The 13757-nt window shown below is 40.5% G+C and overlaps 1 protein-coding gene across 2 annotated transcripts in view; it reads right to left on the bottom strand.

The window, feature by feature from the left end:
- Positions 1-283: 283 nt before the first annotated feature.
- Positions 284-13757, bottom strand: part of rasgrf2b (Ras protein-specific guanine nucleotide-releasing factor 2b) — a 227797-nt gene continuing 214323 nt past the window's right edge. For both annotated transcript variants that reach the window (XM_036980258.2, XM_036980260.2), the window contains 7 exons: positions 13575-13678; positions 13407-13491; positions 12782-12979; positions 6434-6513; positions 6204-6321; positions 5827-5895; positions 284-5731 (listed from right to left, as the gene is read on the bottom strand). In XM_036980258.2, the coding sequence (XP_036836153.2) occupies positions 5639-5731; positions 5827-5895; positions 6204-6321; positions 6434-6513; positions 12782-12979; positions 13407-13491; positions 13575-13678 (747 nt within the window). In that variant the 3' untranslated portion in view covers positions 284-5638. The remainder of the gene's footprint in view (positions 5732-5826; positions 5896-6203; positions 6322-6433; positions 6514-12781; positions 12980-13406; positions 13492-13574; positions 13679-13757) is intronic.

Raw genomic sequence — 13757 nt, 5'->3', positions numbered from 1 at the left:
AGGACTTTAAATGGGTGTCCTGACTCGCTGTGGTCACTAAAGAACCCATTACTTATCGTAAGAGTAGGGGTGTTAATCCCAGTGTCCTGGCTAAATTCCCAGTCTGGCCCTCATACCATAACAGTCACCTAATCATCCCCAGTTTACAATTGGATAATTCATCCCCCCTCCTCTCCCCTGTAACTATTCCTAAAGTCGTTGCTGTAAATGAGAATGTGTTCAGTCAATTTACCTGGTTAAATAAAAACACATTCCTCCAGATCCTCAAATAGGCTACAATATATTTTGTCAGAATGTATTTTTATTGCACTTGACACATATTAAAAGCACAAAAATGCATTTAAATTACCACAAAAATTACCACAAAAATGTTACATTATCGGTAGTCAGGTAGTGATTTATTTTCAAGCTGAAGAGAGGCACGACTATATAGTCATATTTTTTTAAAATGAAGTTGTACATGTGCCCTTTATGACAGAATTTTTTGGGGTGAAATCAAATGTTTTTTTTTAACCATAATTTAAATGACATCACTAACCATATTCGCATCCACAGTTTTTATACGAGTATAGTCATACCGTATATAAAAAAAATCAAGACAGCGGTGATGGAAACAGGAAGTTTCGGTTCAGTTTTATAAATGCCGACAGAAAATGTGTTCGTTGGTGGGATATTTTTGTGTCTTAATTTTGTGTCTTAAATTAATTATGCGTGACATGGCAGTGGAACCGCCTTTATGCGCAAATATTGATATATAATAACAATCAAATTGAAGTAAACTTGGAGTCACGCAATAATATGGTGTGTGGTCCTCCCACTACGACTCGGGAAAGCATGCAGTTTATAAGGCTACAGATGAAGTCATTTATGATGATCTTCACAGGGTGGTGACAGTAATCTTGATGTTCCTTTCCAATAAATATTGAGGGTCTGATTCAGGTGACATGATGATCTTGACTGCCGTTTGACAAATACAAATATTCTCGCTCTTATCCATAATAATCTCATCATGTAGACTAGCCTACCCGCACTGTATCTACGAACTGTAGGCTAGAGTGCATGTGCCAAGACCAAAGTAGGCACACAGCTTTTGTGAGGAAACTATTGGTAGAGTTGAAAATGCAATGGAAACACGTTGAACTGTAGATTTTTATTCGGTACATGTAAACTTAAGCGAAAAAGTACATTTTGTGTGCACTACGTCATCATTCACTGATTTTTATACGCCACAAGTCTGTTTGGAAAATGCATATATTTTCTTTACGTCAATTTTATAATATTCACATGGAAATCTGTTGCCAATTGGATTGAAACCTAGCTAGTGCCAAAGTTTTGGCTTTGGTGGCAAATTCTCCATTGATCAACACGTAAAGAGTCATTTAAGAATCCTCTGAAGGGACAGACTATGTCATATGCCGAATTAGGAACCACTTTGGCCACCCTGTCGACTAGATGTCGTAGTCATGCATTTCTGGAATTGTCAGGCATTACATGCACTTTAACAAAGATGCAAATGCATGTACATGCATCTCTGGAATAAATGTTAAGGCATTACATGCATTTTAACAAAGATGTAAATGTATGTACATCTAAGTTAAATATATTGAGAAAAAAGATGTATGGGATGAATGCACTAATGTAAGTTGCTCTGGATGAGAGCATCTGCTAAATGACTAAAATGTAAAATATATATGTTTTAATCCAAGTAAAGATGTACTGATGAGTTCGGAATTCCATGATCGGAACTCAAGAGCTGCATTAACTGTATGTAACCTCTAAAGCAACCTCTATCGCTTCATGCAGACAGCTACTGTCAGACTCATATAGACTAGACTAGAACACTCAAGTGACCATGTAAAGCCAATGAAGACAAAATTAAATTTGTGAGGACAACAAAGGATTCCCAGCTAGCTCATAATGTCCCCATAGTGTTCCCTTGAGGTTCTCCTTTGGTTATTTGAAAAATGACTTTCCCACATCGTTCTGGGAACCAACATTTGTTTGCTGGGTTTTCATTTTTCAATTAGGAGCAAACTGCAACAGGACCACATGCTCATCAAACTGCATAAGGAGTGGTTATTGTAAAGCAGTGAACAGGCCCTGCTGAACGTGCTACAAGTGTTGTTGTCAGATAAAGCATGGGAATGTTGGGGCCACTAGAGGGACATAAAGTCACTTCTCTTTAACCACCCTCACTCCATGGCAGTACAATAGTTTTATATGGCTGAATCTCAATTGTATATCCTTGATCCCAAAGAGATCCTATTCAATTATATGTAGTTCTACGTAATTCTATCCTTGTCATTTCTCCTTGCCTCCTTCTGAGAGGAGGATCTTTTGCTCCAAAGTGCTTTGAGAAGGAGATAAGGATTTGAGGAATGAAGGAATAACAATTGATACAGTGCCTTGCGAAAGTATTCGGCCCCCTTGAACTTTGCGACCTTTTGCCACATTTCAGGCTTCAAACATAAAGATATAAAACTGTATTTTTTTGTGAAGAATCAACAACAAGTGGGACACAATCATGAAGTGGAACGACATTTATTGGATATTTCAAACTTTTTTAACAAATCAAAAACTGAAAAAATGGGCATGCAAAATTATTCAGCCCCCTTAAGTTAATACTTTGTAGCGCCACCTTTTGCTGCGATTACAGCTGTAAGTCGCTTGGGGTATGTCTCTATCAGTTTTGCACATCGAGAGACTGAAATTTTTTCCCATTCCTCCTTGCAAAACAGCTCGAGCTCAGTGAGGTTGGATGGAGAGCATTTGTGAACAGCAGTTTTCAGTTCTTTCCACAGATTCTCGATTGGATTCAGGTATGGACTTTGACTTGGCCATTCTAACACCTGGATATGTTTATTTTTGAACCATTCCATTGTAGATTTTGCTTTATGTTTTGGATCATTGTCTTGTTGGAAGACAAATCTCCGTCCCAGTCTCAGGTCTTTTGCAGACTGCATCAGGTTTTCTTCCAGAATGGTCCTGTATTTGGCTCCATCCATCTTCCCATCAATTTTAACCATCTTCCCTGTCCCTGCTGAAGAAAAGCAGGCCCAAACCATGATGCTGCCACCACCATGTTTGACAGTGGGGATGGTGTGATCAGGGTGATGAGCTGTGTTGCTTTTACGCCAAACATAACGTTTTGCATTGTTGCCAAAAAGTTCAATTTTGGTTTCATCTGACCAGAGCACCTTCTTCCACATGTTTGGTGTGTCTCCCAGGTGGCTTGTGACAAACTTTAAACTACATTTTTTTATGGATATCTTTAAGAAATGGCTTTCTTCTTGCCACTCTTCCATAAAGGCCAGATTTGTGCAATATACGACTGATTGTTGTCCTATGGACAGAGTCTCCCAGCTCAGCTGTAGATCTCTGCAGTTCATCCAGAGTGATCATGGGCCTCTTGGCTGCATCTCTGATCAGTCTTCTCCTTGTATGAGCTGAAAGTTTAGAGGGACGGCCAGGTCTTGGTAGATTTGCAGTGGTCTGATACTCCTTCCATTTCAATATTATCGCTTGCACAGTGCTCCTTGGGATGTTTAAAGCTTGGGAAATCTTTTTGTGTCCAAATACGGCTTTAAACTTCTTCACAACAGTATCTCGGACCTGCCTGGTGTGTTCCTTGTTCTTCATGATGCTCTCTGCGCTTTTAACGGACCTCTGAGACTATCACAGTGCAGGTGCATTTATACGGAGACTTGATTACACACAGGTGGATTGTATTTATCATCATTAGTTATTTAGGTCAACATTGGATCATTCAGAGATCCTCACTGAACTTCTGGAGAGAGTTTGCTGCACTGAAAGTAAAGGGGCTGAATAATTTTGCACGTCCAATTTTTCAGTTTTTGATTTGTTAAAAAAGTTTGAAATATCCAATAAATGTCGTTCCACTTCATGATTGTGTCCCACTTGTTGTTGATTCTTCACAAAAAATACAGTTTTATATCTTTATGTTTGAAGCCTGAAATGTGGCAAAAGGTCGCAAAGTTCAAGGGGGCCGAATACTTTCGCAAGGCACTGTATTTACCCAATGATTCCATACCATCTGAATGAGCAGATACATTATTATTAGGGATCTACAATCTTCACCAAAGAATGCCACAGATGGAAATTTGCTAACTTGACAGCAAAATATTTTAAGAGGGGGAAATATTACTTGTTCATCTGAATTGATTGGTATTGTTGTTAGAATATTTAGAGGACTGAGAATCTACCTACAGAAAAAAAATCTATAATAAAGGCACATTTGAAGCGTCTAATTCTCATCATTCAAATGGACAAACCACAGAATTAGTGGAGCTTACAAGATATTAGACATCAAAACGTTTGCCTGAATGTGGAGTACCAGATTGTACTGTATTCTTTCAGATACCGGTCACCAGTTTGTAGATTAATATTTCAGTATTTATGAAGAGCAATTTCAACAACACGATGCACATAAATGGTAAACTATTACAAATGAAGCTTTTTTTATTTATTTACTTTATTGTCACATACACCTGTTCGGTGCAGTGAAATGTGTTGTTTTACAAGGTCAGCCATAGTAGTACGGCACCCCTGGAGCAAATTAGGGTTAAGTGTCTTGCTCAAGGGAACATCAACAGATTGTTGGCTAAGGTATTCTAACAAGCGACCTTTCAGTTACTGGCACAAAGCACTAACCGCTAGGCTACCTGCCACCCAGTTGGCTACAGTATCTGCCGCCCAGTTTCTAAATCAAAATTCATTTTGAAGCACTTAGTTTCTCATTACCACAGTCAGACTGAATCTTAAAAGGATTTTCTATTTACCAGTATCGTTACATTTAGTATGTGTAGTAGTAGTAATGTATGAGTTAATTCCGGCAGGTGTGTTTGAAACTCTACCCTCATAGATTCCGTCCGACCTCCTAATAAAGTGATTTATGATTGGTGGATGGGGATGCATAGTGGTTGTGTAGTCTTCAGAGACCAAAGAGAGTGAAGCATGTTAACATGCAGGGGTCAGGACCAAGGCCAAATAAACACTAAAACCCCAGTTAGGATCATGCAAAGTCAAGTGATCACCATTTGGTGTGAAAGCATGGGTGCTTCAGCTCAAGGACATGGCACAGTAAAGCAGCACAGCGTAACATACACAAGTCCAGACTCTTAGAGCTATACATGCTACATTTCATCTCCTTACGATACACCTTTTAAAAATTTCAAAGACAAAAAAGTGTCTCAATGGCAACCTATTCCCTAAGTAGTGCAGTCCTACATGGGGAACAGGGTGCCATTTGAGATTTTCCCAAAGATTGAACAATCTCCACCAACTCTGATATGATCTGCTGGCAGAAGAACCATGTTTCACGTCAATGATGTCACGCCCTGGGAGAGGGATGATGAGGTCACACAATGACACCTCACTTCCTGTTTACCCTTCCTCGCAGAAAACACATTCAAAAGATCACCCCATCATCGTCTAAAAACAACAAGGATTTTCTCCCTACGTTCCTTCTCAATTCTCTCTCTCTCTCTCGCTCTCTTTTTCTCTCTGTCTCTTCAATAATCCACTCTCTCTTTGTCGTTCATTATCCCAGGTATGCAGGCGTGTTGCCCACATAGAGGGACAGGGTTGCCAGGGTCCCGTTGCTCGCAGTGACTGTCCCTCAGGCCGGTAGGCGGGGCTCTATCTTAAGAGAGAGGTCATAGAGAGTGTCCTCATCCATGATCAGAGTCTTGTCCAACAGGTACTGAGTCACCTGGAGAGAGGGAAGGGGTACACACTGAAGACAAGCAAAATAGACTAGGAAAATAGCCATTGGCAATATAAAAAGTGTCTAGTAAGTAGGCGTACCTTAGGCTGGTGTTCTATCCTGTAGGGTGTCTGCTGGAACTGGCGGATCTCTCGGATGATGTGGGAGATCTAGGACACACAGCATTTTCATCACAGCTCTTCATCACATATCTCAGAACTCAATTAAATCTATAGCAGATCAATGGAAACAGCAGTGCTGCAGCTTCACTGAACCTGTTCATGCTGTATTCTATGGGATGAAAGTGATTTCACATTGGAATACAATGTGTGTCAAATAAAATAAAATGTTATTTGTCACATACATCGTAAACAACCGGGGTAGACTAACAGTGAAATTCTTACTTTACTGGCCCTTCCCAACAATGCAGAGAGAAAATACAGAGTGCATGTGTGTGTGTGTGTGTGTGTGTGTTTACCATCCTCATCTTGGAGAAGTTGACCAAGCCCTCCTCAGTGAAGTTAGGTGTTCCTTCCTCGATAAAGGCTAGGTCAGTCAGGTACATACCCAGGTAGGGCACACTGGGAGGGTTACAACTGGGGAAGAGAAAAGTAGGAGGGAGACAAGAAGAGAGTTAGGGACAAAATATTCTGGGTCACACCTCCCTCACTGAAAATAAAGTTTTCATCAATAAGATTTGTGTCTCACTTTTTCAGGGTTTCCCTCAGGTTTTTGAATCTCCCTTCAGACGACACAGTCTTCTGCAGCTTGTCCATCAGGGCTTTAGTCTGTCAAAACCAAACACAACCATGTTTTAATGTGTCTGGTCTGAAATCAACAAATACAAAAAAATAAAACTCTTGCACACTTGTATTCTTGATGCTTTCAACAATTGAATGGATCTTATTTAGCAACGTTTCATTCTCAAACTACTTTCATAAGGGTCTGAAATCAACCCCTCACCTCTACCCCTTTCGCTAACCCCTAAGTGTTTAGCTCCACCCAGTCTTCCCAGTGGATACTGGGGAGCTTTCCCCGTGTACCGCTATTAGATCTGAGAACAGATCTTCAACAAAGCTTTATTAGCAAAAAAATTATTAAAATGCTCTACCTTTCTCCCGAAGTGTGCACTCGTACACTTCCCTTCCTGGATTTAAAAATAATACAGTGTTGGTGAGGAATATGGTGGGAACTCCCTCCAGCCATGCTTACACCAATCCAATGCATAAAGTTGATTGACGTGCCCGTGCGTCACACAGTGATACCATTTTGAATATTGGACAGCATGTGCTTATGCTAGAGACTTACCTTATTGTAGTGTAGTCCGCCAATATAAAGCTTGCACCCATTCCATAACATGGGGCTTGTGAAAGCTGTGTTTTCTACACATGAGAGGATCCGGACATGAAAATCGTCACAAACTTGTCTGTAAAATCCGAACCGTTTGCGAGTCGTCTGATATTAACCCCGTACAGGGATGCAAAAATGGCACAATGTGTATAGGGGGTAAAAAGTGCCTTGAATAAAAACGTCTTTAAAAAAAAAAATGTATCCCTGAGTTTTCTTATATCGCTCAGATATAGGACAGACATTTCAAAACCTTATTCCATATGATTTATTTTTTGACTGTCGGTTTTGTCACGTACAAATGTGTTATTCAATGTATTTATATGGGCAATAGCAGTAAAGGCCAAATTCAATGTTTTACCAAATAATTGTAAAATATTTTTTTATATAATTTAAAATCAAATGGTTAAATGATCAATTTAATGACCATTTGGAAAAAATGCAATATGTTAGTGTCACGACTGGCCTGTGAGGATCAGGTTACAAAGGATCACGGTTCTACAGAGATATTCCTCCCTCCCGCAGAGAGGGAGAGGTACAGTTGAAGTCGGAAGTTCACATACACTTTAGCCAAATGCATTTAAAGTCAGTTTTTCACAATTCCTGACATTTAATTATAGTAATTTAAAAAAATCTTAGGTCAGTTAGGAACGCCACTTTATTTTAAGAATGTGAAATGTCAGAATAATAGTAGAGCGAATTATTTATTTCAGCTTTTATTTCTTTCATCACATTCCCAGTGGGTCAGAAGTTTACATACACTCAATTAGAATTTGGCCTTTAAATTGTTTTACTTAGGTCAAACGTTTCAGGTAGCCTTCACAAACTTCTCAAAATACATTGGGTGAATTTTGGCCCATTCCTCCCGACAGAGCTGGTATAACTGAGTCAGGTTTGCAGGCCTCCTTGCTCGCACACGCTTTTTCAGTTCTGTCTACACATTTTCAATAGGATTGAGGTCAGGGCTTTGTGATGGCCACTCCAATACCTTGGCTTTGTTGTCCTTAAGCAATTTTGCCACAACTTTGGATGTATGCTTGGGGTCATTGTCCATTTGGAAGACCCATTTGCAACCAAGCTTTAACTTCCTGACTGATGTCTTGAGATGTTGCTTCCATATATGCACATAATTTCCCCCCTCATGATGCCATCAATTTTGTGAAGAGCACCAGTCCCTCCTAGAGCAAAGCACCCCCAAAACATGATGCTGCACTCCTGTCCTTCAAGGTTGGGATGGTGTTCTTTGGCTTGCAAGCCTCCCCCTTTTTCCTCGAAACATAACGATGGTCATTATGGCCAAACAGTTATATTTTTGTTTCATCAGACCAGAGGACATTTCTCCAAAAAGTATGATCTTTGTCCCCATGTGCAGTTGCAAACTGTAGTCTGGCTTTTATATGGCGGTTTTGGAGCAGTGGCTTCTTCCTTGCTGAGCAGCCTTTCAGGTTGTGTCGATATAGGACTCATTTTACTGTGGATATAGATACGTTTGTACCCGTTTCTTCACAAGGTCCTTTGCTGTTGTTCTGGGTTGATTTGCACTTTTCACAGCAAAGTACGTGCATCTCTAGGAGACAGAACACATCTTCATCCTGAGCGTTATGAAGGCTGCGTGGTCCCATGGTGTTTATACTTGCATACAATTGTTTGTTCAGATGAATGTGGTACCTTCGGGTGTTTGGAAATTTCCCCCAAATGATGAACCGGACTTGTGGAGGTCTACAATTTTTTTTCTGAGATCTTGACTGATTTCTTTTAAACTTCCCATGTTGTCAAGCAAAGAGGCACTGAGTTTGAAGGTAGAGCTTGTAATACATCCACAGGTACACCTCCAATTGACTCAAATGATGTCAATTAGCCTATCAGAAGCTTCTAAACCCATGACATAATTTTCTGGAATTTTCCAAGCTGTTTAAAGGCACAGTCAACTTAGTGTATGTAAACGTCTGACCCACTGGAATTGTGATACATACAGTGCCTTGCGAAAGTATTCGGCCCCCTTGAACTTTGCGACCATTTGCCACATTTCAGGCTTCAAACATAAAGATATAAAACTGTATTTTTTTGTGAAGAATCAACAACAAGTGGGACACAATCATGAAGTGGAACGACATTTATTGGATATTTAAAACTTTTTTAACAAATTAAAAACTGAAAAATTGGGCGTGCAAAATTATTCAGCCCCTTTACTTTCAGTGCAGCAAACTCTCTCCAGAAGTTCAGTGAGGATCTCTGAATGATCCAATGTTGACCTAAATGACTAATGATGATAAATATAATCCACCTGTGTGTAATCAAGTCTCCGTATAAATGCACCTGCACTGTGATAGTCTCAGAGGTCCGTCAAAAGCGCAGAGAGCATCATGAAGAACAAGGAACACACCAGGCAGGTCCGAGATACTGTTGTGAAGAAGTTTAAAGCCGGATTTGGATACAAAAATATTTCCCAAGCTTTAAACATCCCAAGGAGCACTGTGCAAGCGATAATATTGAAATGGAAGGAGTATCAGACCACTGCAAATCTACCAAGACCTGGCCGTCCCTCTAAACTTTCAGCTCATACAAGGAGAAGACTGATCAGAGATGCAGCCAAGAGGCCCATGATCACTCTGGATGAACTGCAGAGATCTACAGCTGAGGTGGGAGACTCTGTCCATAGGACAACAATCAGTCGTATATTGCACAAATCTGGCCTTTATGGAAGAGTGGCAAGAAGAAAGACATTTCTTAAAGATATCCATAAAAAGTGTAGTTTAAAGTTTGCCACAAGCCACCTGGGAGACACACCAAACATGTGGAAGAAGGTGCTCTGGTCAGATGAAACAAAAATTGAACTTTTTGGCAACAATGCAAAACGTTATGTTTGGCGTAAAAGCAACACAGCTGAACACACCATCCCCACTGTCAAACATGGTGGTGGCAGCATCATGGTTTGGGCCTGCTTTTCTTCAGCAGGGACAGGGAAGATGGTTAAAATTGATGGGTAGATGGATGGAGCCAAATACAGGACCATTCTGGAAGAAAACCTGATGGAGTCTGCAAAAGACCTGAGACTGGGACGGAGATTTGTCTTCCAACAAGACAATGATCCAAAACATAAAGCAAAATCTACAATGGAATGGTTCAAAAATAAACATATCCAGGTGTTAGAATGGCCAAGTCAAAGTCCAGACCTGAATCCAATCGAGAATCTGTGGAAAGAACTGAAAACTGTTGTTCACAAATGCTCTCCATCCAACCTCACTGAGCTCGAGCTGTTTTGAAAGGAGGAATGGGAAAAAATTTCAGTCTCTCAATGTGCAAAACTGATAGAGACATACCCCAAGCGACTTACAGCTGTAATCGCAGCAAAAGGTGCCGCTACAAAGTATTAACTTAAGGGGGCTGAATAATTTTGCACGCCCAATTTTTCAGTTTTTGATTTGTTAAAAAAGTTTGAAATATCCAATAAATGTCGTTCCACTTCATGATTGTGTCCCACTTGTTGTTGATTCTTCACAAAAAAATACAGTTTTATATCTTTATGTTTGAAGCCTGAAATGTGGCAAAAGGTCGCAAAGTTCAAGGGGGCCGAATACTTTCGCAAGGCACTGTATAAGTGAAATAATCTCTCTGAACAATTTTTTTTTAAATTACTTGTGTCATGCACAAAGTAGATGTCCTAACCGACTTGCCAAAACTATCGTTTGTTAACAAGAAATTTGTTAACTTTGTTACCTGACCTTAGAGCTTTCTATTTTGGTTTGGTCAGGGTGTGATTCGGGTGGGCATTCTATGTTCCTTTTTTAATGTTTTTGTATTTCTTTGTTTTGGCCGGGTATGGTTCTCAATCAGGGACAGCTATCTATCATTGTCTCTGATTGGGAACCACAGGTAGCTTTTTCCCAAAGGGTTTTTGTGGGTAGTTCATTTCTGTTTAGTTTTTTGCACCTTTCAGGACTGTTTCGGTTATCCCCTTTGTTATTTTTTTTATAGTGTTCAGTTTTAATAAAGAAAGCATGAACACTTACCACGCTGAGCTTTGGTCCGATGATTCCTCTTCTTCAGACGACGAATACCGTTACATGGAGTGGTTGAAAAATGAGTTTTAATGACTCTAACCTAAGTGTATGTAAACTTCTGACTTCAACTGTATAGAGGGATTGATGGGGGGGGGGGGGGGGGGGGGTTATAACCACACGCCCATCGTAAATTATAAGGCAGCAGCCCAACTCCTTCCTTGTCTCTAATGTGACATACTGGAATGTGTGTGCCTTATGGAGAATCTACCTCAGAACTGTAACATGCAATAAATGGACTTCGGGACATTATATTTCATCAGCCAAAATGGTGGTAACAATGATAGATGGAATATGAAAATTAATGTTGTTTTTGTTATGTTATTATAAATGACACGACAACGTTATAATGAAAACATTGTAACTTGAACAGTTTTCATAATGTTTGCATACTGTGCATTTTGTAGAAAATATCCAGATCAAAGAGAATGTTTTTGTAACGATGATCTGTGATTTTAGTTGTCTAAACGAGATTTTAGTTTCTGTCTTCATGACATGTTCTCTGGGTTTCCTGGGGCATAGCTCGTTACAAGGCAAGGTTTGTTCTAATACCTGGAAACCCAGAGAGCATGTCATAAAGACCGAAATGCCCCTTTTAGACCCGAGGGAATAAAACATGTGAGTTAAGAATTTTACATGCAGACTAAGTTTACCACGCGCTGCAGCCGAGGTTTACGACTAGTCGTGACCCTGAAACACAACACAAGATTGACAAAAAAAATCAAGTTCATGGTGGAGTAGCGATTCTGTACTGTATCTAAGTACTGTATCTGAGAAGGTGAATTCAAGAAAGACCAACCGGTTATTCTCTTCAAATCATCGGTTATCAACACGGCCCTCCTACCCAAGCTGGGAGCGTTGACACAGCTGATTAGCCTCCTAAGAAGACTACTCTCACATAACAAGTGCAAGGCAACAGACAACCAAGAGAAAGAACATTGTGTGGACAATCAGAGACTTACACGCAGTAACGAAGGAGACTCGGCCATCGAAAGAAAAGGGCGTCGGCCAAACCAATCCCACTAAGCAGAACTCGGTCCACAAAGAGATACCCAACGGAGACCTTCAACATGTAAATACATTCTGACCCATAAGAGTGACAGTTCGGGGCAAGGTGTTAGAGCTAACCTAAGCATAGTTTACAAATGTATCTAAGTGTGCTTTTCTCTCATGCACTTTCTCTCTTTCTCTCTCTCTCTCTTTCTTTAAATCTCCATCTTGTGTAACACGTGTCATATTGTGTTGGACCGCTAGGGACCTGTTGCCATTGTATTAGGTTCTAATCAATAGCCTAGACTGTGTGTGTGTGTGTATCCTATGTTACCATTTAACTTGTTAGTAAATAAATAATCAACTCAATTTGTGTGGTACGGAAAGACCCGAGTTTGTGCAGATTTACGAATTATCCGACGTTCAGAATGAGACTGATGAAACGTTACCTCTTTAAACAAACTTTTCCTGTGGTGCCCCAGGTTACCGAGTTAATTAATTTAATCACGTAATTCTAAACATAGTTAATCATTCGATAAATAGCATGTCATCACATTAACAATAATACGTCATGACAGTTAGCTTAGTAGATCTAAGGGCAAGGGAGAGTGATTGAGTGCAGACCTCTGGAGAAGGGTAAAGAATTAGAACAATTTCCCACCTGTTTGCAGACTTTGGCCCATGTCTTCTTCAACCTGTAGATGGCGCTGCGGTTCAGAGCTGAGGTGATCTCTAAGACTCCATTGTAGTTGTTGAGGCAGCGGCAGATGTCGGCCACAGCCACCCATTTTTCAATAGAGTTGGCCCTGGAGCCCACGTCAGTATGGGTCATGATTTGAGACGCCACCAGGTTACTCATCTAGAGGAGGGTGAAAGGGGAAAAGACAGAGAGAGAGAGAGAGAAAGGGAGAGAAAGAGACAGGGGGTGGAAAGCAGAGAGGAAAAGAGGAGACACACTCACTTTAAGTATAGCCCACTGGGCACAGACGTCAGTTCAACGTCTAGTTTTGATTTACATTTGGTTCAGTTGTCAACTAACCTGAATTCAACGAGATATCAACAAAGAAATGGCACCATGTCATTGGATTTAGGTTAAAAGTTGGGGGGGAAAATACTGCCCTTACATTGATGACTTTTTGCAAGTCCAATCAGTTTTCCAAGTTGATTCAACGTCATGACATTGATTTTTGGCGTTGAAATTATGTGGAAACCAAGTTGATTCACCCAGTTTTTGCCCAGTGGGAGGCCTCCAAAGAAAGTAAAGACACACACACACACAATCTCACATCATTGAAGTGCTGGCTGGTCTTCATGATGTAGGGAGTCCTCTCAGACTTATCCACCTTCATCCAGCCCTGCCCCAGGAACTCCCTGACAGAGAGACAACACATACTGATATGAGATCCTCACAAGAAATGATATCATCACTTTAGGATATGAGGTGACAGACTCACTCATAGGGGATACTCCTGAAGACGATGTGGTCCAGTAGTGTGATCTGTTCAGCCAGCTCCATGGCAGACAGAGACTCAAAACACTCTGACCTAGGACACTCCACCTGGAAGAGAACATACACACACCAGCATGAGACATACATACACACACACACATGCATCCACGCGCTGTACACATACACA

The sequence above is a fragment of the Oncorhynchus mykiss genome, chromosome 6 (genome assembly GCF_057628025.1).
Source record: "Oncorhynchus mykiss isolate SJ-2025 chromosome 6, ASM5762802v1, whole genome shotgun sequence".
Lineage (NCBI taxonomy): Eukaryota > Metazoa > Chordata > Actinopteri > Salmoniformes > Salmonidae > Oncorhynchus > Oncorhynchus mykiss.
The sequence above is the reverse complement of the archived record's forward strand: the minus strand, read 5'-3'. Positions and strand labels throughout refer to the sequence as shown.